The sequence below is a fragment of the Oryctolagus cuniculus genome, chromosome 11 (assembly GCF_051225735.1).
Source record: "Oryctolagus cuniculus isolate XC-2025 breed Fujian yellow rabbit chromosome 11, ASM5122573v1, whole genome shotgun sequence".
In the NCBI taxonomy this organism is placed as follows: domain Eukaryota; kingdom Metazoa; phylum Chordata; class Mammalia; order Lagomorpha; family Leporidae; genus Oryctolagus; species Oryctolagus cuniculus.
Genome location: NC_142877.1, coordinates 68,667,473 through 68,694,656, shown reverse-complemented (window position 1 = coordinate 68,694,656; position 27,184 = coordinate 68,667,473). Strand labels below are relative to the sequence as shown.

Genomic DNA, 27,184 nt, shown 5'->3' with positions numbered 1-27,184 from the left:
CTTGGGGGCAATTTTTTTTTACAAATGTTAGTATCATTAATTCTAAGTATCAAACTCCTAAATTAAATATGTGAACTTTCTAAGTGATTTTTTTTGCACTTATATGTACTATAATTCATTTTAAGTAGGCTTATTTCTAGTTGGTTTTCATTCTCATAAAATGGACATTCTCCTGAAAAAAGGTAGAAAGTCCAAAACTTGCCACTGTGAAGAATATTTTTTTTTTTGACAGGCAGAGTGGACAGTGAGAGAGAGAGACAAAGAGAAAGGTCTTCCTTTTGCCGTTGGTTCACCCTCCAATGGCCGCCACGGCTGGCGCGCTGCGGCCGGCGCACCGCGCTGATCCGATGGCAGGAGCCAGGTGCTTCTCCTGGTCTCCCATGGGGTGCAGGGCCCAAGCACTTGGGCCATCCTTCACTGCACTCCCTGGCCACAGCAGAGAGCTGGCCTGGAAGAGGGGCAACCGGGACAGAATCCGGCACCCCGACCGGGACTAGAACCCGGTGTGCCGGCGCCACTAGGTGGAGGATTAGCCTAGTGAGCCGCGGCGCCGGCCTGTGAAGAATATTTTTACCTATCGATTCAGAAGAAATTACATGTACATTTTTAGAATATCAGTATATATTAACATTATAATTAAGCAGCAACAAGCTGCTGCAGTCAATAAAATAAGTCACATTCATAGCTTTCTAGGTATGAAATTGTGGGTAGATTTTAAAGATTTATGGTTCATCCTGCTAAAGATTTCCATCTAGAAAAAAGCAACTCCAAGTCTGTGATTTCCATCCACTTTCTCACCCAGTACACTTGAGTATTATGGCACATTCCCATCAACAGTGCTGGCTCCCTAAAAGGAGTGAAGGAAGCAGTGGGAGACAGGACAACATATCAGTATCACAAGGGGAGCCCCCAATTGGTTTTAATACTCTCCTAATGAGGCACCCACTCTTTGCATCCCCTCCTGAGAATCATTGATTAAAACCAGTTTAGCCCACATCCCATGTTGGAGTGCCGAGGTTTGAGTGCCAGTTCCAGTCCCAATTCCAGCTTCCTGCTAATGAGAGCTAAAGAGCAGCAAGTGATGGCTCAATTGGCTGAGTGCCTACCGCCCCTGTGGAAGATCCTGACTGAATTCTTGGCTTCCAACTTCAGCCTGACCCAGTCCCAGCTGTTGTGGGTATGTGGGAGTGAACCAACAGGATAGAAACACACACACACACACACATTCTCTCTCTCTCTTTACCTTTTAAATAAATGCAATTAATTAACTGATTTCTTAGAAAATAAATTAAACCTTGATAACTGCTTTTCAATTATTTTTCCCAATTTCAAATTTAAAATGATTTTGCTTCTAAATTTATAAATATTTTAACACATTATTATACATATAATGTGCATATATTCTAATTCATTATTATATAATAGAAACATACAGCAGTGGATCATGGATATAAACATGTGACTATTCTCTTATTACAGCACCATCTAGTAGAAAGCCAGGGGACCCCTTGGTCATTTCAGATATCAAGAAAGGGAGTGTGGCTCACAGGTAAGGAAAATGGATTTTCTGGTTTATTCCAAATCACCTCTTAATTTATGCAGAAATGATCTCTTCTACACCTAATGCAGACCTTGATAAAGGGCCACCTTCATATAAAGTAATATCTGTACCCACACAGTGCAGACAAACATCAACTGGAATTGATTTTCTGGGTCTTTTATCAATCCAGGATGTACTCTCCTTCACTGACCATCTTCCATCTTTGATTTGTCCAGCTAAAAAGCTAACAGTAGCCCAGTTATGAGAGGTATCCCAAATGAAGATACTAACTTGTAGAAGAAGTTTGCTGGATGCCAGAACATTATCCCTGGGCAAGCAAGATCCTTGAGCCTTATGTAATGTTTGCATCTCTTCTTTGGCCCATATATCACCAAAATCAAGGCATCTCAAATTTATTTCACATGTAAGAATGTTTTTCAAATGACTGAGTTATACAACTGTTCACTTTTTATTTTCCAATGATGACCTTTAGAAATTAGCACAATCATTTCATCAAAGAAATATTTTAGCACTCAAACTGTAGGTGGGGGCAGGTGCTGTGCCACAGCAGGTTAAGTCACTGTTGGGATGCCCACATCCCATACTGGAGTGCCTGGGATTGAGTCCTGCCTCTGCTTCTTATACAGCTTCCTACTAATGTGCACTCTGAGAGGCAGCAGTGATGGCTCAAGTGCTTTATTCCCTGCCGTGAGAGACCCAGATGGTGTTCCAGGCTCCCTGCTTTAGCCTGGCCCAGCTCTAGCTGTTGTGGGCATTTGGGGAGTAAACCAATGAATGGGAAATCAATCTCAACCTCAACCTCAACCTCAACCTCAACCTCAACCTCAACCTCAATCCCTCCCCTCCCCTCCCCTCCCCTCCTCTCCTCTCCCCTCCCCTCCCCTCCCCTCCCCTCGCCTCCTCTTCTCTTCTCTTCTCTTCTCTTCTCTCTCTCTCTCTCTCTCTCTCTCAAATAAGTAAACTTTAAAAATATAGCGAGAACATTGTATGAATTTAGGTATGTAAGTATAGGCTCAGCTACTGTGATAAAGAGACTTATAAATGTGTGAACAAGACAGCTCATCAGCCATTATCATTTGGGTGGGAGGTGGGGATAGGGTGCTGACACAGTCTTGAGTATGCATGTTCAGGGGATGACCCAAAAGAAGGAAAGGGAGGATGGATGCTGGGAAACAGCAGCCTCTATCACAGACATAAAGTGTAAGGGACAATTCTTACAAATAAGTGTGTCTGTACATAGGTGCACATGGGAACTCATACACATACTACATTCTTGTTATTTCCCCCACTTCATGATGGACGTTGAAGACTTTCAGGCTACCTGCAGTGGTCCGCAGCCAGTACAAGGTTCTGTGTGACCATTTTCCAAAGAGGGAGCATTAGATTCATCCACACCTTTTCTTCCTATTCAAGCTACAGTGAGTTTCTGGATGCAGGTAGAAATATCAGAGATGCCAAGTCTCAGGCCTTGACGAACCCCATCCCACCTTGGCCTCTCTTACTCCCATGGCCCTCTCCTAAGTGTCTGGCTGCCAAGGGTCCAAAGGGTACAACAACACAGATGAATACAAGAACACCAGGATCTCTGCAGACACCTAGCCCACTGCCTCCATTGATACAAGCTTGTATCAATGTCCTGGTTTAATTGAAGAAAGTGTAAGAAAAAAAATGGTTTCTGTACCCTGTTATTTAATGTCATGGCATCCTTCCCAAATAAGCCTGGGAATGCAGGAAGGGCATTGCCAATAAACTTCAATTATAAAACAGTTGAAGAACCTCTTCCCTAGAGATTACCATAAAACCACATAATGCTTAATGCCTCTTTAAACAGCCTGGTTAGGGGCTCATCACTGGTCACATGTTACTGTGTGTTCACTGACAGAACTGGAACCCTGGAACTTGGGGATAAGTTACTTGCAATAGATAACATCCGGCTGGACAACTGCTCCATGGAAGACGCCGTCCAGATCCTCCAGCAATGTGAAGACCTGGTGAAGCTGAAAATCCGCAAAGATGAAGATAATTCAGGTACTGATGGTATCCTTAGTTAAGACTGATTTTTCTAACTGCCCATCTGTCACAAAATGATAGTAGAGCTTGATGTTTTACATACAACAGCTGGCAAATGCCATTTCAGAAGTGTTTACATAGTTAATGAGGGTCTTTAAATTGTATGTTGAATGTAGCCTGAATTTTAAATGATATAATGAGGATATTTTTGTTATAGAGTCATTTTTATAATTGTATTAAAATATTTTTAAGATGAAACTAAACCATCATGCAGTTATATACACCAATACAATGGAGCTAGTCATTCTCTACTTTTGTTTATGTTACATATTGATAACCACATGAATTTTTTTACTTAACTTTACATTAAAAACACTTTGCCATTTTATACCCTTTACTATCTATTACTTTTTATCTACTGCCTTTAATTATTTACCCTTCTCTTCTGAAACAGTTATGTTGATTCTAATTTTTCATTGCCATAGATAGTACTATCAGATATCTTTATTCAATTTTTTTCTTTTAAATCAGGGGTTGAGAACTTTTTTCTGTCAAGGGCTATTTAGATATTTATAACATTCCTATGCCATACAAAACTACCAACTTAAAAAATTAGCCTACTATAGATTTATTGAATTTGGAATCTCACCTGCAGTTGCCTTGGCAGAGCCAACCAAATGATGTTTCCAATCCCTGCTTTATAATATCACCATAGAAAACATTCCTAGAAGTAGGATTGGTGGGCTATAATAAAAAAGATATTTTATGCACACATATGCATGTGTATCTTTATTCAACTTTTTTCTTCTTTTAAATTATCTCCTTAAAACTATTCTTAGAAGTAGGATTCCTGAGTCTTAATAAAAAAAAGAGATTTTTATGATTCTTGATGCATCTTGCACTGTGTTGTTTTCTAAAAGGGCTAAATCCATTCTTAGGGCCTCCAGTAATATTTGAACATGGTGGTGCAGTGCTACTCAAACTTAGGTAGGCCTCGGAATCACCTGCAGAGCTTGTTAAAATCCAGATGCTGAGAGTTACTCCTAGGTGAGCCTAAGACACGGTTCCTAGCGTACCTCCAAGTGCTGCTGCTGTAGTAGTATGAACAGCACATGTGGCTGGCACTGCAGCTCAATAGGCTAATCCTCCGCCTGTGGTGCCGGCACACCGGGTTCTAGTCTCGGTCGGGGCGCCGGATTCTGTCCCGGTTGCCCCTCTTCCAGGCCAGCTGTCTGCTGTGGCCAGGGAGTGCAGTGGAGGATGGCCCAAGTGCTTGGGCCCTGCACCCCATGGGAGACCAGGAGAAGCACCTGGCTCCTGGCTCCTGGCTTTGGATCAACGCGGTGCGCCGGCCGCAGCGGCCATTGGGGGATGAACCAACAGAAAAGGAAGACCTTTCTCTCTCTCTCTCTCTCACTGTCCATTCTGCCTGTCAAACACACACACACACACACACACACACACACACACACACAAAACAGCGCATGTTAGCCCCTGCAGAAGAAGCTCTTGGGGCTGATTTTGAGAAGAATCTGGGGCTCATTGGGAAAAAAAAATATTCATTAATTGAAAGAGTCAGTTAATGTGGAGAATTATAGAAACTGATACATTCTAAAACAAACATTCAATATAAAATTTTGCCCATCTTTGGATAAGTCAAGGTCTTTCCGATGAATATGGTCTTTTTGTTTGGTTTATGATTTCCAGTTTTGGTTTTGTTTTGTATTGTGTTTAATGCAGTGAGAAAGAACTTAGAGCAATCTGAATGCTTACTCTACCTAGATTTTAAAAAAAGATCTATTTATTTGTTTTAAAGGCAGAGTTACAAAGAAAGTGGGACAGATAGAGAGATCTTGCATCCACTGTTTCTCTCTTAAAATGGCCACAATGGCCAGAGCGGGGCCAATCTGAAGCTAGGAGCCAGGGGCTTAGACCATCCATCCTCCACAGCTTTCCCCGGTGCATTAGCAGGGAGCTAGATTGGAAGTAGAGCTGCCAGGACTGGAACCAGCACCCGTATGGGATGCTGGCACTGCAGGCAGTGGCTTTACCCATTACGCCACAGCGCCAGCCCCACTCTACCTAGATTTTTTTTCTCCAATGTTTTATAGTTTTTCTTCTTTGTAATTAACAGCCGATTTTTTTCCTAATGGCTCCTCATTGAATCTTTCCAAAGCATTTTATTTTGTTTCCATAGCACATAGCACAGCTTCACTCCTCTTTCATAGGTTATGTGAGCACAATTAAATTACATAGTTACAATAACAAATAGTATAAACTTGTATAAGTAGGTTTGGGAATAGGCGTAATTGGCTCCAAATTTTTGTGTTTACAACTAAAGAAATAGCAGGAGCAGAAGTGCACAAAGGAACTAAAAAGAGAGATTTTTATTACTCTGGCACCTTCCATAGTGTTGGTCTGTATATTTTATGCTGGAGAATGGAGAGCCACAATTAATCCATTAAATTGGTTGGTTGGTAGTTATAATTTTGTATATAATTTCATCTCAAGTCATAATGAATTACCGTATATGCTCTGGAACCGCCCATAATCAAATCATCTTAAACACAGAGTTCATGGTCATGTCATGCCATGTGCTTATAATCCCCATTCAAAATAAAAAAATCAGTAGTTGGAATTATCAGTACAGCTGGTAATGATGGTTATAGCCCAATATATTTTATAACTAACGTTTAAAAATATGCATAGGCTTGTACTCATTATTTCCCAAGCAACTGATTTTCTGTGCCAACATTTGCATTCCTCTCCTTACAAGTTTGCTTCAACTGCACTTTTTTAAGGGATTTATTTCAAGAGAGGGATAAAGCCTCTGGCTTCAGTCTGGGTTCTTTCCTAGAGAAGAGGTAAAGCCCTACGGAGAAACCTATTTTGCATGATTTGCCTAGCTAAGCAGATCTGAGCTACTTCCTTTGCAGAGTGGAAAAGCCAAGCAGAGATGAATATGTATGGTGGGCATGGTTGGGAGTGTATCCAATTTCAAAGCCTGGCTGTGCAGACACATTGGCAGGAGCTTTGGATACAACTGAGTACTTGGAGAGTTAGATCTTATTTTCAGTTGCTGATTTCCTCTAGCTCATTTTTCCCCTTGTACCTTTTCTGTACAACCCATGCCTAGTACTATGGTTGTTATTATGCATATTAAGTATTCCTTAACTTTAAGAGTTCTATTTTAGGCTAATCCTCCGCCTGCAGCGCTGGCACCTCGGGTTCTAGTCCCGGTCAGGGCACTGGATTCTGTCCCGGTTGCTCCTCTTCCAGTCCAGCTCTCTGCTGTGGCCCCGGAGTGCAGTGGAGGATGGCCCAAGTGCTTGGGCCCTGAACCCGCATGGGAGACCAGGAGAAGTACCTGGCTCCTGGCTTTGGATCAGCGCGGTGCACCAGCCGCAGCGGCCATTGAAGGTTGAACCAACGGAAAAGGAAGACCTTTCTCTCTGTCTCTGTCTCTCACTGTCCACTCTGCCTGTCAAAAAAAAGCAAAAGTTCTATTTTTAAAATCCTAAATCCTTGAAAAATGTACCTATACCTGTTAGCCATCACAAAACACAACGAACGCCAGAATAAGGAAAAGGGTTTATTGGGGAAAACCCAGCAGACTGGAGGGGAGGGACAAAGAAGGATAAGAGAAAGAAAATATAAGAGAGCCAGAGGAGAGGAGCTAGTGAGGAGAGAAGATAGAACAGAGAAGAGAGACGAGAGGAGGAGAGGAGCCAAGAGAGCCGAGAGAGGAGCCGAGAGAGAGAGAAGCCAAGAGGAACAGGCCCTTTTAAAACTTTGCCCGAGGGCAGGCAGGGAAGCAGGAGCAGCGAATTCCATTAGGTTAGGGGGTGGAGCTTGGCACAGGTAGTTTGGGCCATGTGGCTACCTGGCTTTCAGTAATGGCAGCCAGTACCAGGGCATAGAATGTAAGTCAGATGTAGATCGTGCCACAGATAAGACTGAGCCAGTTTCCTAACAATACCCAAAATAAGACTATGCATATCACTGTGAGAGACATATCTCCCAAAGCCAGATTTTCTCAAATTGTATACCAAAACATCTACTAATTCAGAATTGTTTTTATACAGAAGGCAATTTGAAAATTATCACCTGGTCATAAATATGAAAGAATTAGGGTATGTTCTTCTCCTATGAGATTATGAATATAATTTTAGTAACTAAATTCCTTTTTACTCAGAACAAAGAAAGATGGAACAGGTGGAGCTCTATTACTTAAAATATGAAACCTGATCAGAGGTTAGTTCAAGCCAGGCTGAGTAGAGATAAAGAGCACACCTCTTAAAAATCAGACCTCTTTTATTTAAAAGATTTATTTTGTTTATTTTAAATGCAGAGTTACAGAGAAAGAGAGGGAGAGACATAGAGATCTTCCATCTGCTAGTCCATCTCCCAAGTGAACACAACAGCTGGGGAGGAGCCAGGAGCTTCATCCAAGTCTCCTACTTGGGTGCCGGGGCCCAAGAATTTGGGCCATCTTCCACTGCTTTCCCGGGTACATTAGCAGGGAGCTGGATCAGAAGTGGAGTAGCAAGGACTCAAACCAGTGCCCATATGGGATGCCAGCACTGCGGGCAGCAGCTTAACCTGCTGGGCATGATGCCAGCCCCCAGATCTTGTTTTAAAGTCCAGATCTCCTACATTTGAGCTGTGTGAATTTGGATAAATTATCAAACTGGTCTGAGGTTCGGTTCCATATTCATTTACGTATGCATACTAATCTGTCAGGGAGCTGTTATAACTTATTGAAGGAGAGTCTTACTGGCACAGTCAATATTCAGTAAGTGGGAACTATTTTCATTACAATTACCTACTGAAATCCCTTCCCCTCCATTTGATCCTTAACCAAGATATAACCGAGTGGAAAGTAATCCTTGTTCATTAGGATGGACACTGATACCATGCTCACGCTGCAATTATGCTGGTGGCTGAACTGTCACATTGAATAATTGCTATTCTTTTTCTCAGCATGTTTGAATGGTGGCACTCCCGTACTCTTGAAATATCATTGCTACTACTCTAGGACTTTCTGTACTTCAGGATTTTCTGGGTCTTTTGCTAGCTGCCTGCTCCTCTCTATCCTTTGGCAATATTCTCTCATCAGCCACAGGAAGTTTATAACCACCACATTTGATATAACTTGGTTTCTTAAGATAGTACTGCAGTTGGGTTTAACACATGTTGCTTCAAAACATAAACATTTCTTCCAGTTTCTTTCATCTCATTGCTTGGCCATGTGCCTTACCCAAGGAGATGGTAGAACAAGTCCAAATGTGTGTGTCCTTTTAAAAGTTTTTGGTTCTCAGTTCCAATACTGGTTTTTATTTGGTATCTATGAAGTGCTAGTTACTGGGCTAGAGACTACCAGTTCTTAGATAAAAATGATACAGTCCCTACCATGGAGTCAGTTACCACCAAACAGAAGAAAGGGAAGAAAGTTGACCAATAACAACATGAGGGTATGCACAAAATATTAAGAGAATATGGAGTCTTCTATTTCAGCTTAAGGACCTCAAAGAAACGATTCTAACAGCCTGGGTCTTACAAGAGTTCAGGTGGCGGCCAGCACTGCGGCTCACTAAGCTAATCCTCCGCCTGCGGCGCTGGCATACCGGGTTCCAGTCCTGGTTGGAGCGCCAGTTCTGTCCCGGTTGCTCCTCTTCCAGTCCAGCTCTCTGCTGTGGCCCAAGAAGGCAGTGGAGGATGGCCCAGGTCCTTGGGCCCTGCACCTGCATGGGCACCTGGCTCCTGGCTTCGGATCGGCGCAGCACGCTGGCTGTGGCAGCTACTTGGGGGGTGAACCAACGGAAGGAAGACCTTTGTCTCTCTCTCTCACTGTCTAACTCTGCCTGTAAAAAAAAAAAAAAAAAAGTTCAGGTGGTACAGAGAGTTGGACAGAACACATCCTAGGGGGAGGTGGAGGCCATGTTTAAGGGCATGAGAGCAGGTGAGCTGGAAAAACACACTGGAGCCAAATTTTGGTGGGTCTTGCAAACCATGTTAAGAAATTTGATTTTTAAGCTAACAGCCAGTGAAGAGCCATTAAAGGACTTAAAGCAGGGGAGTGAGGCCATATTGTTTGGTTAGTGACCACTGGTTGCAGTCCTTTTATTAAACCATTAAATGAGACATTCAAGAGATTATCACTATGTCTAGGTCAAGCTGGGAGAATCAGTGGAATGAAATGACTAGGAATACTTGGCTGTCTTCTCAAAGGGAAAGCTGGAAAATGGACAGATTACCTTAGTTGAGCATCAGTTTCTTCACCTACAAATGTCCATTCATTACCCACTTTACCTGGCTGTTTTAAGGACAGAAAAGGATAGTGTATTTAAGCACTTAGTGATGGTGTTTGTATCTAGAAAGCCTAGGGAATGTTAACTATCAACAGACAGTATTAGGATATTTTAAAAATTAATTTGAGCTTCATTTTTTCAAAGGCCAAACTTTTTGTAATGCTTGAGGCTGTGGGCATTTTTTTCCCTCTAAATTCAGTTGCCATCCTGCCTTCAGGAACTGTTGCATTTGTTATCTTTCATTACCACAGGAACCTTCCTCAAGGGGAGCCAGATGGTTTTTGCATGAGTCCAAGGCTCTGGAACAATGGCCACTACCCAATCCCCAAGTCCACCAAGATGCAAATAACTCCACTGAAATAAAATCTATTGTTTTGGCTAGAATGTATCTGAGTTCAATGTAATAAAGACTGGAATATTTGAAAATCTGGCTGGGGCCTGAGAAAGAAGCCTAAAGCCAAGCAAGGGTGACTTTAAAAACATATTTATTTATTTATTTATTTGTTTGGTTGGTTGTTTATTTAAAAGTCAGAGTTACAGAGAAAAAGGGAGAGAGAGAGAGAGAGAGAGCTTCCATCTGCTGGTTTACTCCCCAGATGGCTGCAACAGCCAGCACTGGGTCAGGTTGAAGCCAGGAGCTGGGAGCTTCATCCAGGTATCCTATGTGGGTGGCAGGAGCCCAAGCATTTGGGCCATCTTCTGCTGCTTTTCCCAGGCCATTAACATGGAGAAGGATCCAAAGTGGGGCAGTCAGGACACCAACCAGTGCCCATATAGGATTCCAGTGTCAGAGTCGGCAGCTTTACCTGCTACAACAATGCTGGCCCCAGCAGGAGTGATTTTTGAGATTTGTGGAAAAGGACGGAGATCAATCCTATATTGTTTAAGTGTATACTTTGGATCACTGCCTTTAAGTCAATCAAATATATAGCTTTTAATGGTGGCTTGTGTGATTTAGAGCATCCCCTATTGTATAGAATGTTTTAGAGACCATAAATTCATTTATTTGCCTTGATAGCTCAAATCTTTGTACAGAATCATTTACAGACTGCACTTTTCCCATGCAAAGCAAATGATCTTAATACATTTCCAAGTAGAACTCTATGTAAATGTACCCTTATTTTCAGTTAAACCTGTCCTAATATTTGAACTTCCATATACACCTACCATATATATATATGAATATATAAATATATTCATCCCATTCATCTATATATATTCATACATAGTACATCTCATTACAAGTTCCCTCGAAGGATCCTAGATGCAACTATACTTTGAAAAGCATTGTCACCTAACTTTGGGATTTATAAGTTATCACATACAAAGAAATTTGAATTTGACTGTCAAACATTCAACAACTTCTTGAAACTTTCTTAGTATATTGTTTTGACATGGACAGGTAAAATGACCACATAACAACTAAGAAACTTGGCCGGCGCCGTGGCTCAATAGGCTAATCCTCCACCTTGCGGCGCCGGCACACCGGGTTCTAGTCCCGGTTGGGGCGCCGGATTCTGTCCCGGTTGCCCCTCTTCCAGGCCAGCTCTCTGCTATGGCCAGGGAGTGCAGTGGAGGATGGCCCAGGTGCTTGGGCCCTGCACCCCATGGGAGACCAGGAAAAAGCACCTGGCTCCTGGCTCCTGCCAGGATCAGCGCGGTGCGCCGGCTGCAGCGGCGGCCATTGGAGGGTGAACCAACGGCAAAGGAAGACCTTTCTCTCTCTGTCTCTCTCTCTCACTGTCCACTCTGCCTGTCAAAAAAAAAAAAAAAAAAAAAAAAAAAAAAAAAAAAAACAACAACTAAGAAACTGTGGGAGGTGTTCTAATAGTTTATGTTATCAAATATATCCAACTCCACAAAATTTAGCTGTATTCTAAAATCCATTTTGTCACTTTTAGTTGAAGTGAACTTTGATTGACCTGCAAATGTATGCCTTCCAAAGGCTTTCTCCCAATTCCAAGCCTCCTATCTGGCCATTGAAGCAGCTGCCATTATGGATTCAAGCCAGAGAGCGTTCATTTTGTTAAACAGGCAGCCCTCAAGAAGGCTGAAAATAACATTGCAGATAAGTAATGCAGCAATTTTACATCTGTTCGGTGGTCCCATTAATTTTCTTAACTAGAGCTGAGCAGAACAAACAAGTAGGCTGGCCCCCTTTCATGTCTTTCACTAATAGTTGTAAGCCTTCTGTTGTGATATAAAAGCTGCTTATAATATCATTAACATCTGTTTAGCCTCACTTTGAAACTTACTGGTGATTCTGCCTTTTTCTTCTTAGGAAAGTTTCTGTTCTGTATAAACACTGGAGTTGCTCATGTCTAAGCTTTCTAAACTGGAGCAGCCTTTGAGTAGAAAGTATCTTGGAACACTTCCACGCCTAGAATGGCCTGAGCACCCCTTTCTAAACAGCAGTTATTACCTCCTTCCAAGTAGCAGGACCTTCCAGATGCCAACTGGGCTGAAGCCAAGGAGGCAGATGGAATTGAAAGTTCAGCCTGAAGCTGACTCAGTGCTTTTTGCAATGGTGGAAGGAGAAAGTTCAAGGCTTGCTGGTTCCCACAGTAGAAGCCCAGGTCTCATTCTCACTCTTTGAATGAGGATTGGCTTTGCGTGCCTGTCTTGGAGAAAGAAACCAGACAGGTTGATGAGGCAGAAATGCTGACTCAAACAGCTCTTTTGGAGATCTCTTCCTGTTAACTTGTGACTGCATGCTAACGTTGATTTGTCCTTTTGTTCATTGTAAGCATTTACTGAATTCTGCTGGGTACCAGGCACAGTGCAAGAATGGTGGAGACAAGGAAATAAAAACATTTGTTTCCAAGATGTCCCTTTTCTAATGAAGGCGACAAGGAGAGAGATCATTAAAATGGAGTGAAAAGTATAGGCTAGTATATGCATTTGATAAGGGCAAAACTGGTCTTCAGAGAGCCAGGAATCCTAGATTTATTACAATGGTTTGTGGCCCTCCAAAGCTCAACCCTACATGAATGACTTATTCCTTTGTATTTAATTTCATTCATTGGGTAATTTTTAAGTTTAATATTTTCTCCTTGGTGAGGGGCAAATATGAAAATAAAGTTGAGAAACCCTAAATAATTTAGAGAAGCCAAAGTATCTCAAAGGAAGGGCCTCTAGCTCCAGCTTAGGAGCCAAGAAGCCTCCCTGCAAGACAATGTGTTGGAGCCAAGTTTGAAGTAAGAGGAGAAATTATGCAAAGAAAGACTTTGGTGCACAGGGATTAAGGTATACAAGGGGTAAAAGTGTTAAAAGGGAGAGAGTTTAGGAGATTGAGTTGGCATGGGGGAGAATGGTGTGACCCTCTGGAGAGATAGAGGTTCCAGCTCAACTCTTCCCAAGGGCTTATATTTTATTCTTAATGAAGAGCTTCAAGTCAGAGAGTAATTTTTGGATTTACATTTTCAGAATATTCTGGAAAGAAAGGAAAAGGAATTATAATGTTGGCAGCACTGATGAAAATAGATGTTTTAGGAGGAAGACAAAGACTAAATCCCAATCAGGAAACCATTTAGGGAAAACGATTCCTATCAAAAACTGGAGAGAGCCAGGTAGGGCTTCTCATGAACAAGTGGCAGTGGAATGTCCTGGGAACCGTGCCCTGTAGGCATATGGGCCATATGGTCTGGATAAGACCAGTACGGGCAACCACTAACATCATCGTCTGTGAAGGGAAGGAAGTAAGACTAATTAAAAATCTGTATATTCAAGGCATCCACATAGGGCTTTATGAGAGATTGCATATTTTCTTTTTTCAAAATTTATCATGAAACTTTATATATAAGTATATATAGAGATATAGATATACATAAATAGAGGAAAACAGTATTACGAATGACTATGCACTGCCCGGTGTCAATAATTATTGATTTATGAGCAATCTTGCTTTGTCCATATTCCCAGCTTAGTTTCTCTATCTCACCTACACACTGGAGTGTTTTGAAGAAATTCCAGACCTTGTGTCATTGCTTCTTGAAAATATTACTAAAGTGTCCCTAAAAAGTATATTTTTAAACAAAGAACTCACATTAAAAAGTGCTGGGAATAATTCTTAACATCAAATATTCACTCAGTGTTCATATTTCCCTGATTTTCTCATATATATATATATATATGTATGTATGAAATGTATGGATATATGAGAGATAACTGGATTGGTGGATGGGTAGGTATATAGAGAGGGAGGGAGGGAAGAAGGGAGAAAGAGAAGGAGAGAGAGAGGATGGATAGATAGACAGATAAGGAGGGAGATAGCTTTTTAAAAAACAATTGGTGGCTGGTGGCTCGGCTCAATAGGCTAATCCTCCACCTGCGTCGGCACCCACCCCGGGGTTCTAGTCCCAGTCGGGGCGTCGGATTCTGTCCCAGTTGCTCCTCTTCCAGGCCAGCTCTCTGCTGTGGCCAGGGAGTGCAGTGGAGGATGGCCCAAGTGCTTGGGCCCTGCACCCCATGGGAGACTAGGAGAAGCACCTGGCTCTTGCCTTTGGATCAGCGCACTGCGCCGGCTGCAGCACGCCGGCCACAGTGGCCATTGAGGGGTGAACCAATGGCAAAGGAAGACCTTTCTCTCTGTCTCTCTCTCTCACTGTCCACTCTGCCTGTCAAAAAAAAAAAAAAAAATTGGTTTGTTGAGTCGTGTTCCCAAAAGATCTTTTCATTGCTTTTGGCTGTAACATCTTTAAATCTCCCCTTTCTCCTTTTTTGTTTCTAGCAATTTATTTTTTGGAGAAATCAATTTCTATTTCTCTCATAATTTAAGCACAGTTTCACTTTGTCCTATTTCCAACCCCAGTAGTCACAGCAGTGTGCTCCTCTCGATGAAGGTGAATTGGCATTTCTATCACCATCTAAGCTCTTTGCCCTAAAAACTGCCTGCTGCTAGTTATAGTGAGACCTCAAGTGTTTCACCAAAAGTCCTCCACATAAGATGGCCTCAAACTGGCCAGCGCCATGGCTCAATAGGCTAATCCTCTGCCTGTGGTGCCAGCAGACCGGGTTCTAGTCCCGGTCAGGGCGCCGGATTCTGTCCCGGTTACCCCTCTTCCAGGCCAGCTCTCTGCTGTGGCCAGGGAGTGCAGTGGAGGATGGCCCAAGTGCTTGGGCCCTGTACCTGCATGAGAGACCAGGAGAAGCACCTGGCTCCTGGCTTCGGATCAGCACAGCGTGCCGGCTGCAGCAGCCATTGGAGGGTGAACCAACGGCAAAGGAAGACCTTTCTCTCTGTCTCTCTCTCTCACTGTCCACTCTGTCTGTCAAAAATAAAAATAAAAAAAAATTTTTAAAAAGATGGCCTCAAATTATCCTAACCTTGTCCACTCTATTTCTGCTGTTATTCTGCCATCTTTGTGACCCAGGTGCATAATTGTCTAAAAATAACAGTGTTCCCTCTGGGTTTCCTGAAGGTAAGCTGACTAGAACCAACTACCCTCCTCCTCTCAGCAAGGAGGACATTATAGGAACTCACCTGCCCCTGGACTAGTGCCATTCTCTTTTTTTTTTTTTTTTTTGACAGGCAGAGTGGACAGTGAGAGAGAGAGAGACAGAGAGAAAGGTCTTCCTTTTGCCGTTGGTTCACCCTCCAATGGCCGCCACAGCCGGTGCGCTGCGGGCGGCGCACCGTGCTGATCCGATGGCAGGAGCCAGGTGCTTCTGGTCTTGCAACCGGGACATAATCCGGCACCCCGACTGGGACTAGAACCCGGTGTGCTGGCACCGCAAGGCGGAGGATTAGCCTGTTGAGCCGCGGTGCTGGCCCCATTCTCATCAGGGCTAAAGTCTTAACTAGAACGTCCCACATGTTCCTGGGTCTCCAAGAGCTGGGCAACTACAATTTCCCCAAATTCCATCAAAAGCAGATACCAATCCAGAATGCTTAACACCCATTGGCGAGCTTGTGCTCCTGCTTGCCCCCTTTGGAGAGCATTAAAAGGTCAAGATCTTTCTGATGGGTTAAACACCTCCACTGAGGCCGGCGCCACGGCTCAATAGGCTAATCCTCCACCTAGCGGCACCAGCACACTGGGTTCTAGTCCTGGTCGGGGCGCCAGATTCTGTCCCGGTTGCCCCTCTTCCAGGCCAGCTCTCTGCTGTGGCCAGGGAGTGCAGTGGAGGATGGCCCAAGTGCTTGGGCCCTGCACCACATGGGAGACCAGGAGAAACACCTGGCTCCTGCCTTTGGCTCCGTGCGGTGCGCAGGCCGCAGTGCGCCAGCTGTGGCAGCCATTGGAGGGTGAACCAACGGCAAAGGAAGACCTTTCTCTCTGTCTCTCTCTCTCACTATCCACTCCATCTGTCAAAAAAAAAAAAAAAAAAAAACACAACTATACTGAATGCCCAGCAATAATCATTAATTAACTATAAGGATACTTCAAAATGTTCATGGAAGAATGGAATTAGGTTTGAGGAAGGCATTGGCATAGTGCCTTCCAAGACACTGCTTGGGACACCTGCATCCCACATTGGAGCACCTGGGTTTGAGTCCCCACTCCACTTCCAATTCTAGCTTCTTGCTAAAGCACACCCTAGAAGGCAACAAGTGATGCCTCAAGTACATGGGTCCCCTGGAGTTCCTGGCTCTTGGTTTTGGCCTGGCCCTCCCCAGCTCTTGCAGATATTTGAGGAGTGAACCAGCCAATGGAAGATGGATTTATTTTTATTTATGTATCTTGACTCATTCATTCATTCATTCTTTCATTTTAAATGCAAAGCAATTGGGGTGGGTGGGGAGAGAGGCAAAGAGATCTTCCATATGCTGTTTCGCTTCCTAAATGGCCATTACAGCTGGGTCTTGGCCAAGCCAAAGCCAGCTGCCAGGAATTCCACCTTAGTCTCCCACTTGGGTGCAGGGGTCCAAACCCTTGGACCATTCAGCTGCCTTCCCAGGCACATTAGCATTCTTTCTCTCTTTCTCTTTCTCTCTCTCCCTCTCTCTCTCCCTCTCTCTCTCTGGCTTCTAAACAAATGAAAAATCAATAAGTAAATTTTAAAGGAAAATATATTTTAAAAATGCATATTATGGAAAAACTGTGCATGGCTTTCAAAATTTTTGCACCCAATAAAATTTACCTTTTAATTCAATTTTCCATGAACCATATGTCAGGGGGTTTCTAAAAAATGACTCCCCCAGAATTTTATCCAAAATATAGTCGATTGTGCCAGCTACAAGGCAAGCATGTTCTATCCAGTTAGTTTGGGTCAAAACCAGCTCTGAAGGGTGACAAAATATATTACTGTCGGAAAACATAGCCTTTATACTTCTGCCCATTATGTGATTAACATGGATGCTTGTGATTGTCTGAGAAGCCCTTAGCACATCATCGCCAGCCTGTTGGCCACAACTCAGCAGCAATGCCAAGTTTGTGAACCAGCAGACAGAGCTGTGTCAGGCTTGATGTGGAGCATTCAGCTGCTAATGTGAAGAGTTTTATAACCTAAGGTGCTGATTTAAGCATTTCAGGGTGTGGCAGAGAACCTGTAACTCTCAATGTTTGGAACTTCTCCAGGGCTGAAAGTGATGGCTATATTCCTGAACTCCCTATCTGCAGCCAGAAGGGAGGTAAATGCTGGCAGGATGCAATTGCTTCCCATGATACTCCATAGACCTTTCATTGTGTAGTCACCTAATTCTTCACTGCACACATAGATAATCAAGCCTTTCCTCTTTACTTTAGGGTTTCATATCATTGATGAACAGTTGCTCATGGCAAAAATAGCGCCATGTTAATGCTTCATTGGGATACAGTGTAACTATAAAAGCTGACTATTTTGGTAGAATAGCTACTGGACCATTTTATTTGTATACTTAGGTTCAAGAATTAAGCAGCTCCTTAACCATTGACAGCTCCTGCACCCAAGGAATAAAATGGGAAATGTCCAAGAATTTTAAGCATGTCATAAGCAAATAAAGTCTCTGAATGATGAGATTTCATTCTCGCAACCCTGTCACAGCACCCAATATGTTGGTGGTGACCTATGATATCTTTCTTACAATGTTTTAGGCAGCCCTTTTACAAATATCTTCCCTTCATACTCATGTGAAATAGCCAAATTTAGTTAATAAAAGTGTAACAGCATGGTAATTGGTGTGGAAGCGTAGCTTGCAACTCAAGAGCGGAGGAAAGAGAATCATTCAAACCTCGGCTTTCAATAGGACTCATGATGTAAGACACAGTCAGTGAGATGGTACTTAGTAGGTGCCAGATTTCCTGTTTTTATCTCTATCCCCTCTAAGTCTCACTTAGCCATGTGGATGTTGTAATTTGCTCCATTCCTGAGCAAAATGAACTTTTCCATATTGAAAGTTAGTTAGGGGTGGGCATTTGGTCTACTGGGATAAAGTGCAGGTTAAGATACCCACATTCCCATATTAGAATACCTGGGTTTGATATCTGGCTCTAGTTCCTGACTCCAGCTTCCTGCTAATATGGACTTTGGGAGGCTGCAGGTGATGACTCAAGTAATTGAGTTCCTGCTATTCACATGGGAGACATGATTTGAGTTTCCAGGCCCTGACTTTGGCCCTGACCTACCCCAACTATCATGGACATTTGGAGAATGAACCAGCTGATAACAGTGTTCTCTCTCTTCCTCCCTCTCCCCCTCTTTTTCTCTCCCAGCACTCCCGTCAATCAATCAATCAATTAAAAAGATTGGCTTCCTTATAAAGCCTGAAAATAGAAATAGCATGTCCCAGTATCCTTTTTGTTAATGACTCTTTTCTCCTCTATTACCTACTTAGCCGTATTTTTATTCTAATGGTATTTTTCACTTATTTGTGCTTACAAAAATGTAATCAGGCATTGTGCAGAATATGGACACAGGCTACATAGCCAAAGTCGAGAATCACTTACATATTTAAAAACATAATCTTTAGGCAGTATTCCCCTTCCCTGGCACTGACAACTGCATCCCTGCATTAGAATGTAAAATCCTATTAAGAAATACTACTTCCCCAAATGATCTTTTCCTGAGACATAATGCTTTAATGTTTTGAATTTCCTACTTCTGTGTATAAATACATGTGTCTTCTTGTTTTGCTTTTTCTGAGGAAACCAATTATGACACCTTGGCATTTATTGCAGATGAGCAAGAAAGTTCCGGAGCAATTATTTACACCGTGGAACTTAAGCGCTATGGGGGGCCCCTTGGCATCACGATTTCAGGAACTGAAGAGCCATTTGATCCTATAATAATTTCAAGCCTCACTAAAGGGGGATTAGCTGAAAGGTAAGATATGAAGGAACCACCATAATTACCTGTGTCTAAGATGGGTTTCCTTTCTCACAGCCACAAAGAAAGCCTGCTCCCCTCTCCTGTTTGGTTATCTGTTGACTTTTTCAAATCTGCACGAAGCATTGATTTTAGAGCTTGAGAACTCAGCAGCAGAGATCTGACTTGACTTTGAGGGGCATCTTACTAACAGTAAAAGATGTCATGGGGCTTAGCATTGATATTGCTCTCCAGAAATGAATAAACTGACCACAGTTGACTGCAGGTGGATTTATATTGTGTCCATTTTGAGAAGAGAAGACTAAAGTTCAGGGAGGTTAAAAGGCTTGTCCAGTTCAATACTTCAAACATTGACTGAACCTCTGACAGGTGCTGTACTTAGCCGCTGTGTGTTCAGAAGAAAATGACAGAGGCTTCAGCTTCCAGGATTTTAGGGAGCCAAGAATAGTGACCTATCTTAATAATATCTTGCTTTCTTTGGTAACAGAACACACTGCACCTCTTTCTAAGATGTTGTTGAGCATATAATAAACCCTGCAACATTATCTGTTCTCCAGTAACCTAGCTCAACAAAGCACAAATGCATCATTTGTGCTGACATCTGAAGACAACAGCTTGTAAAATAGCGACATAGAATCTTGGAATTGTGGACTTGACTGTACATTAGAAGTCAACACATCCAACATTTCCATCTGCAAATGAGGGGTCTAGACAGCTCAGAAAAGATTACTCTGGGAATTTAATATTCTAATATTAGCAGAGATGCCTTTGAAAATGACATTCTTCAGGTGCCCTCCTGTCCTACATATCTTTGTTGGAGAGACAACAAAGAAAAGGTTAATATTGATCTGATTAGCAACCTACTTAGGTAGAGGTAAAGGGTCTATGGCTTACAAAAACAATCTCTATGAGACTCTTTATGAAGAATAAAGAGATCTTTAATTATTTTAAGAGAAGAAATTCTTTGAGAGTAGATGCAATGACATTCTGTTCAGCAGCCCCTCCTAACCTGCCTCTCCCTGTGTCACCTCTGTTGCCCCCATTGCTGCCCCAGCCCCCACAGCAAGCTGTGGTTGGGACACTGAGTCACAAGCAGCGCTGTGAGTTGGGGTGATTCTGTTGCTCACTGTGTTTAAAGTGAGCCATAGAGCAAGAGGGCTACAACATGGGTCATGCAGCAGTGGTGATCTGAGTTTTCTACCATCCCTGAGCCTCCCTGCTGTGAGTCTCCCTTCCCCTCCTAGCGCATCCCAATAGAGTCACGGGTGTTGAACTTTAGAAGTGTTGCTTCCAATGATCTCATGCAGAATTGGGCGAGGGTGAGAAGGGAGAAGATCAGAAGTATATTTGTGTGTGGATCCAAAAACTACTTTCTTTAGCCACATGTTAAGCAGTATGCCAAACCCTTATGTTTTCCTATTTAATCCTCAGGACAATCCTATGGGATGATTGTCCCCATTGTAGCGACAAGGAAACTGATATCTAGAGAGATTAAAATAAGATACTCAGGTCATGCAGCTGGTTGGTGGCAGACTTGGATCAAATGGCGCACTAAAGTCCCCGTCTATCTGAGCCTCACTTGTGGTGCAGTAGATACTGATTGTGCTGAACATTTTCAATCTGTGGAAAGAAAGAGTGTTCCTCATGATACACCAATGCACTTATTACTCTATTGTTCATTTCCTTGGGATTGGTGTGGGGTTTGCCAAATGACTCAGCTTTCTTGGAGTTTAAAAAGCATACAAGTCCAATTTCAAAACTAATTGAAGCATCATTTCTAATTTTACTGGAAATGACCAAGTAACTCATGGCAGATGCAGTTATAACATGGCCCAGGAGAAAGGTGGAAGAAGTGCCCCATGGAGGGCCTGGCCCGTCTCTGTAGCCCTGACTGCACAAAGCCTGTCAGGGGATGCAGGGGTTGTTTCCACCTTCCCTGGTACTGTTTGGTGTTTCAGAACCGGCGCAATCCACATAGGAGACCGAATCCTCGCCATCAACAGCAGCAGCTTGAAAGGGAAGCCCCTGAGCGAAGCCATCCATTTGTTGCAGATGGCAGGAGAGACTGTCACCTTGAAAATTAAGAAACAGACAGATGGTGAGTGGGTTCAGAGCCACAATGAAGAATTTCCAGTGCACTTCCAAGAACACATGTACTGGTTACTGTGTGTGTTTCTACAAAAATGACTGTCCTTCATGAATTTATTTGAGGATCTTTTTATTCAGATTTTGTCTGATACTTAGATTCTTTTCCTGTCTTTAAAGCCCAGTCAGCATCCAGTCCCAAGAAGTTCCCCATTCCCAGCCATTTGAGTGACCTGGGAGATACAGAGGAGGACTCCTCTGCCACACCGAAGCCAGGCAAGCTTTCTGACCTGTACCCCTCCACGGTGCCCAGTGTGGACAGTGCTGTGGATTCCTGGGATGGCTCCACTATCGATGCAAGCTACGGGAGTCAGGGTATGTCCTCACTTTCATGGATCAGAGGACCCGTCATTGCTGGAGCCCTTGTTCCCTGAAGATTCACCCTGTTCCCCAAAACACAGTATCTTTATTCAATTTGTGTCTGCTTCAGTGCCTCCATGTTGAACACGCTGAGTACTTCCACTTGGCTGGCAGCGCTCCTCCTTCCTGCAGATAGTCGTGGACATTTATCAAACACTGCATTAGATCTATGGATGGCCAAGTGGTCAATCCAGAGCTTGCCCTTAAGTTCAGATTCATATGAGGCAAGGCATACAGTAAAGTGTTTCACTAGAGTCAGGCTCCATTGTTCTGTTTTTTAGCAAAGGTTCCACAAAGATGGATTAGGGGATTCTCGAGATATGCATAGGAGATGAGCCTAAAAAAATTGTGACCCCGTTTATCCCTGCTCACTCCCAACTTTAGATAGAAACTTGTAGGGGTTTCCTTGAAAACTCAAATTTAGAGAGTTGTAAGTACAATGCATAAAAGTATATAGTGAATTTTTCTTCATACACATCATGTTTTCGGGTGAAGCCGTATAAGCTCCATTGAAGTACAACCTTACTCATTTGCTCATCAAGCATAAACACACCAAAGGGTCAGCCAGAATACAGTGTATAAACTAAAAGCATTTTTTCAAGAAATGTTTCATTCCCAATGAGTCAAAGCATCAAAAAGAGAAATGTGTCAAAATGTCTTGGTATTTCTTCTCATTTGAGCCTTTTCTTCTCAAATGTATGGTGTCAGTTCTAGTATCCCAGCCCCTCCTCTGCTCAGGGTTTAAATCAAAGGATGAAGTACGTGAGCAGTTTGGAGAACACCTGCTTGGAAGGAGGGTTGTTTTGTAGCTTAGTTACCTGTACTTAAAGGGGAGTCTGTGTCCAGTACGCTGTCATCCTGGATTTCTTCTTACAGCCTGCCTTTGCTGTCTCATTCCCTGATGGGCTGGAAAAAATAAAATGATATCTCAAAGTTGTCAAGTTGTTACTTATTAATGCTATTGAAGTTTGGTGAGAAAACCTTTTGAACATCTAAGATAGAATTGTTGGGCTTTCATTTATCTGACAGTTAATTTTGTCAGTCTTAATACCTTGTAACAAGTTAGCTGTGCCACCAAATAACAGATATTTTATCTTTTTAAAATTTTAATTTATTTGAAAGGCAGAGAGAAACAGAGAAAGACAGAGATATTCCATCCACTAATTCATTCCCCAAATGCTTATTAAGATTCTGGGCTGGGCCACCCATAAGCTAACAGCATAAAATCTACCCAAGTCTAATATGGGGGTCAGGGACCCAAGTACTTGAGCTATCACCTGCTTCTTCTCACGGTGTGCATTAGCAGGAAGCTGGATTGGAAGCAGGGGAACCAGGACTTGAATCAGGCACTCCAATATGGAATACAGGCATCCTAAGCAGTACCTTTACCTCTCCACCAAGCACCCACCCCAACAGACATTTTCATTCCCTAAGAAATGATGGGCCACAAGAGGACACTGAATAAAAATTAAGCAAAATTTCATCAAAGTGTACTCTGAGGTTTATGTATTAATGTGCTTTTAATTGATATGTTGACGTTTTTGTCATATAGAAATTTTTGTGAGGCTGGTATTGATATTATTGAATTGTCACCATAAGGTGACATAGAAGAACTTAGTTATTCCATGCCTTGCCTTTATGATACTATAGATTCAGGACTATGATTAGCACACCAAATATAGGTCTGGTCCCTCATTAATAAAAGAAAAAGAACCATTTATTATTTGTGAAGCATTTAAAATTTTGAATAGTAATATAAAAATATTCAAATTGACTGTTACAGATTAGAAACATTTATGAGGTTGAATGATCAAAGGGATAAGTAGATATAATATTGATTAAGATAGAATTAAAGTCATCTAAGGTAATGGAAAAATGGTGCCTTATATCTGCAGAACAACTTAGAGTTCACAAGGCACTTTCACAGAGCTGACCTCAGATGGTTCTCATAATGTGGAAGTTAAAGCCCACCGTCAGAGGGTTTCAGCGTTAGAAGACCCAGAAGTCAGCTAGTCTGGTGTCCAGTGCAGCCTTGGTGCCATGTCACAGCCACATGCTTCATGCCCTTGAACACCCATGGGGACGGGTGGCTCCTTACCTCCTGAAGCAACCCTCCCATCTCCTTGTAGCCCTGACAGCTCAAAAGAGTTCTCACTTATATTGAGCTGAGCTCTGTCTGCTCAGAGCTTTTGCCTGTCAGTCCTAGTTCTACCCTCAAGGTCACTCAGAAGGAGTCTGAAGCCTTTTCCACTTGACAGCCTTTCAGATACTCAGAGACAGCTATCAGATCTCTTTTTCATGTTTCCCTCTACAACAAAATAGCCCGATTTCCTTCAACTGTTCCTTACATAGCTGACTTTTGAATATCTTTTTCATCCTGCTGGACTCTCTTTTGAATATGTCCACGTTTAACTCTATACCTATTCAAGTGTGTGTCACTCAGAAAGGAAAGTCATACAATAGTCTAACAGCCTAGAGAAACTCTACCATCTGCTTTGTTCAGGATGGTAGCACTTACAATGTAATGCAGCCTTCTGTGACATAAGAATGGTAGTGGATCCATCACATCCATTGCTCATCTTGAGCTAACTGTTTACCAAGATCCTGAATTCTGGGATTTCCTTTCTCTTTACAGGTGATATTGGGGTAACCAAGGTCAGGCTTTTGGTATGGACTTTTAAAAACAAAGCGTAGAACCATATTTTTATTTATCCTGTATATAACTTATTTATTAAACCTAGCCCTGCAGCCTCTCAGCTAACTATCATGCCACAGAAAGACCTTGAACCTTTTCACTATTCCCTTCAATGCTGTAGTAGTGACCCCCACTCCCAATGGTAAGTTGTACCCCACTGATACACATCTTCCTCCTTGGGCTGGGAATTGATGTGTTTGCAGCAATATTGTTTATTTTTCTCTGATGGTTTTTCCAAAATGTCAACTAATTCATTCAAGAAATACTTCACAACTGGCACAACATAAAGCTGATATACAATGTGTACACACTGTTAGATAAAACCAACAGTCTCTGTTCTCACAGGAGAGGTCACCCAGCTGCAGGCTCAGGCAGTTAACAAGTAAACAAACAGGTGCCAGCAGGGCCAAGTATTGCTCAGTTGATGAAAAGGAAAATAGGATGGATTGATCAGAGTTGGTGAGGAAGGAGGAATGTGCTTATGCAGTCGCACAATGGGATGACCTCAATCCTTTACTTGTTGCTAGGATGCAAACTTTTCCTACTCTGCCTGGTGGTCAGTTTCTTCCACTGCTCATTCTCTTACTCCTCATACATTCTTCTGCCTTATCCATATCTTATGCTGCTTGTCCCTTTTTGTCTGATTAATTCTCCTGCTAACTTGAGAACCCCCTATGATTGCTTTGCTTGAATTTGCAAAAGTCAATGCAAGAGGAGACTAATTGGCAATTCCTAGACTCTGCCTTTTTCTTCAACAATGTAGTTCTTATGCTCGCTGTCATTCCTAACTCACATAGCGATGTTTCTGCTTTTCTTTCCCGTTTGATTTAATTGTTACCATTTGTATCCTATCAGGAAAAAAATCAATTTCATTCAGGTTTTCAAGTGTACTTGCATATACCTAATCTTTTGCTTAATTTTAACCTCATTTTATCACTTTCTATAATTGTATCCCCAATATTGTTCCTTAATGGCTATATTTGTGTTTGCATTCTTTTTCCCATGATGAGATTAGCAATGGTTTATTTAATTTAGCATCCCTCCACCAAAGAAAAAAAAATAAATCCTGCTGCCTGCATTCATTCACTAGTTCTACTCTGCCATCTTGCAAGCCCCATTATATAACTTAATTTGCAAAGCTATTCCTCACTGGCTCAGCCGTCGGTTGATCAGACTTAACTACCTGTCAGAAAAATGTCAGTCTTTATTTTGCAATACAGATAAATGTAATAATGCACCAATTCCAACCCTGACATCTGTCTTAATTCTGGGTTCAAGTTCTAAGAGACAGAGCAATGGATGTATGAGAGAGGGGAATGAAGGCCTGACCATGTGTTTGTTTCTGGTGGAAACAAGGTTCAGTTCCCAAGAGTGCTTTTCATGGGAACAGGGCTTTTCTAAATTGTTCCTTGATTTGGCAGCTGGGAGTTTTGATATCCCAGAGCCAAGCGCCTTCCAAGGCTGGAAGTAGATGAGGAGTATGTCCTCCATATGAAGCAAGTGGCAAGAGAACAATTGTGAAAGGAGAAGTTAAAAGGGAAAGCTGGCAGATCCCAGACCCCTGGCACTTTGTCAGCTCAGTCAGTTTTGAGGAAAGTGCATATGGAACTTAGGATCTGAAAACTAATTCTTCTAAAATTATGACTTGAATATCCAGGAAGGTTTGCCAAGTAGCTGTAGGTTTTTGAAATCACTATTCTAAACCTTTAGTACCCTCATCTGGGAAATGCAAGTAGTAATAGTACCTTACTTTTAAGTCTTTTTTTTTTAAAAAAAAAAGATGTATTTATTTATTGGGGCTAGCATTATGGCATAATGGGTTAGGCTTCAGCCTGTGATGCGGGCATCCCATATGGGTACCTGTTCAACTTTCAGATGTTCTACTTCTGATCCCTCTCCCTGCTTATGTGCCTAGGAAAGCAGCAGAAAATGGTGCAAGTCCTTGGACCCCTGCAGCCATGTGGGAGACCCAGATGAAGTTCCTGGCTCATAACTTTGGGCTTGCCCAGCCCAGGCTGTTAAGGCCATTTTGGTATTGAACCAGTGGATTGAAGATTCTCTCTCTCTTTCTCTCTCACTCTCACTCTCACTTTCTCTCTCTCTGTAACTCTGCCTTTCAAATAAATAAAATTTAGAGAGAGAGGGAGAGATCTTCCATCTTCTGGTTCACCCTCCAAATGATGCAATGACCAAGGCTGGACCAACCCAAAGTCAGGATTCTGGAACTCCATCCTGGTCTCCCATGTGGGTGGCAGGGACTCAAGCACATAGGCCATCTCCTGCTGCTTTCCCAGGTGCAGTGGCAGGGAACTGAAAGAGAAACAAAGCAACTGGGACTCCAACTGGAGATTACAAGAGATGCTGGTGTTGCAGGGGGCAGCTTAACCCCTTGCACAACATTGACCCTCAAAGTTGGCTTTGAAGAATAAGCAGGGCAATACAAATAAAGCACTAGCAAAGTCCAGGGTGCATGGTGGGTGCCCACTATTTCTTCACTATTGTGATTGTCGTTGCTGCTGTTTTACTCAAGCATTAAGTCATCCTCAAGCCCAACCTTAACACTTTGTGTATGTTTTAGGCCCTGGTTTTCAGGCCTCCGGATACAACTTCAACACTTATGACTGGAGGAATCCAAAACAGAGAGGCAGCTTGTCCCCAGTCCCTAAGCCTCGAAGCCAGACTTACCCGGATGTGGGACTCAGTAATGAAGATTGGGACCGCTCCACAACCAGTGGGTAAGGTTATATCCACTGCTGTCCTTTCCAAGATCACTTCAGGGTCATGTGGGCAAGAACAGAACCTCTCCATTTCCAGTGGCACTTTCCTAGCATTGGCCCCGTAATCATCCCTGCTGGC

At 42.6% G+C, this 27,184-nt stretch overlaps 1 protein-coding gene across 14 annotated transcripts in view; it reads left to right on the top strand.

The window, feature by feature from the left end:
* The window catches only part of GRIP1 (glutamate receptor interacting protein 1), a 737,425-nt gene that overhangs the window by 671,331 nt on the left and 38,910 nt on the right, over nt 1-27,184 (top strand). For all 14 annotated transcript variants that reach the window (XM_051846415.3, XM_051846410.3, XM_051846416.3 and 11 more), the window contains 6 exons: nt 1,480-1,549; nt 3,444-3,589; nt 18,981-19,125; nt 21,087-21,226; nt 21,394-21,588; nt 26,907-27,063. In XM_051846415.3, the coding sequence (XP_051702375.3) occupies nt 1,480-1,549; nt 3,444-3,589; nt 18,981-19,125; nt 21,087-21,226; nt 21,394-21,588; nt 26,907-27,063 (853 nt within the window). The remainder of the gene's footprint in view (nt 1-1,479; nt 1,550-3,443; nt 3,590-18,980; nt 19,126-21,086; nt 21,227-21,393; nt 21,589-26,906; nt 27,064-27,184) is intronic.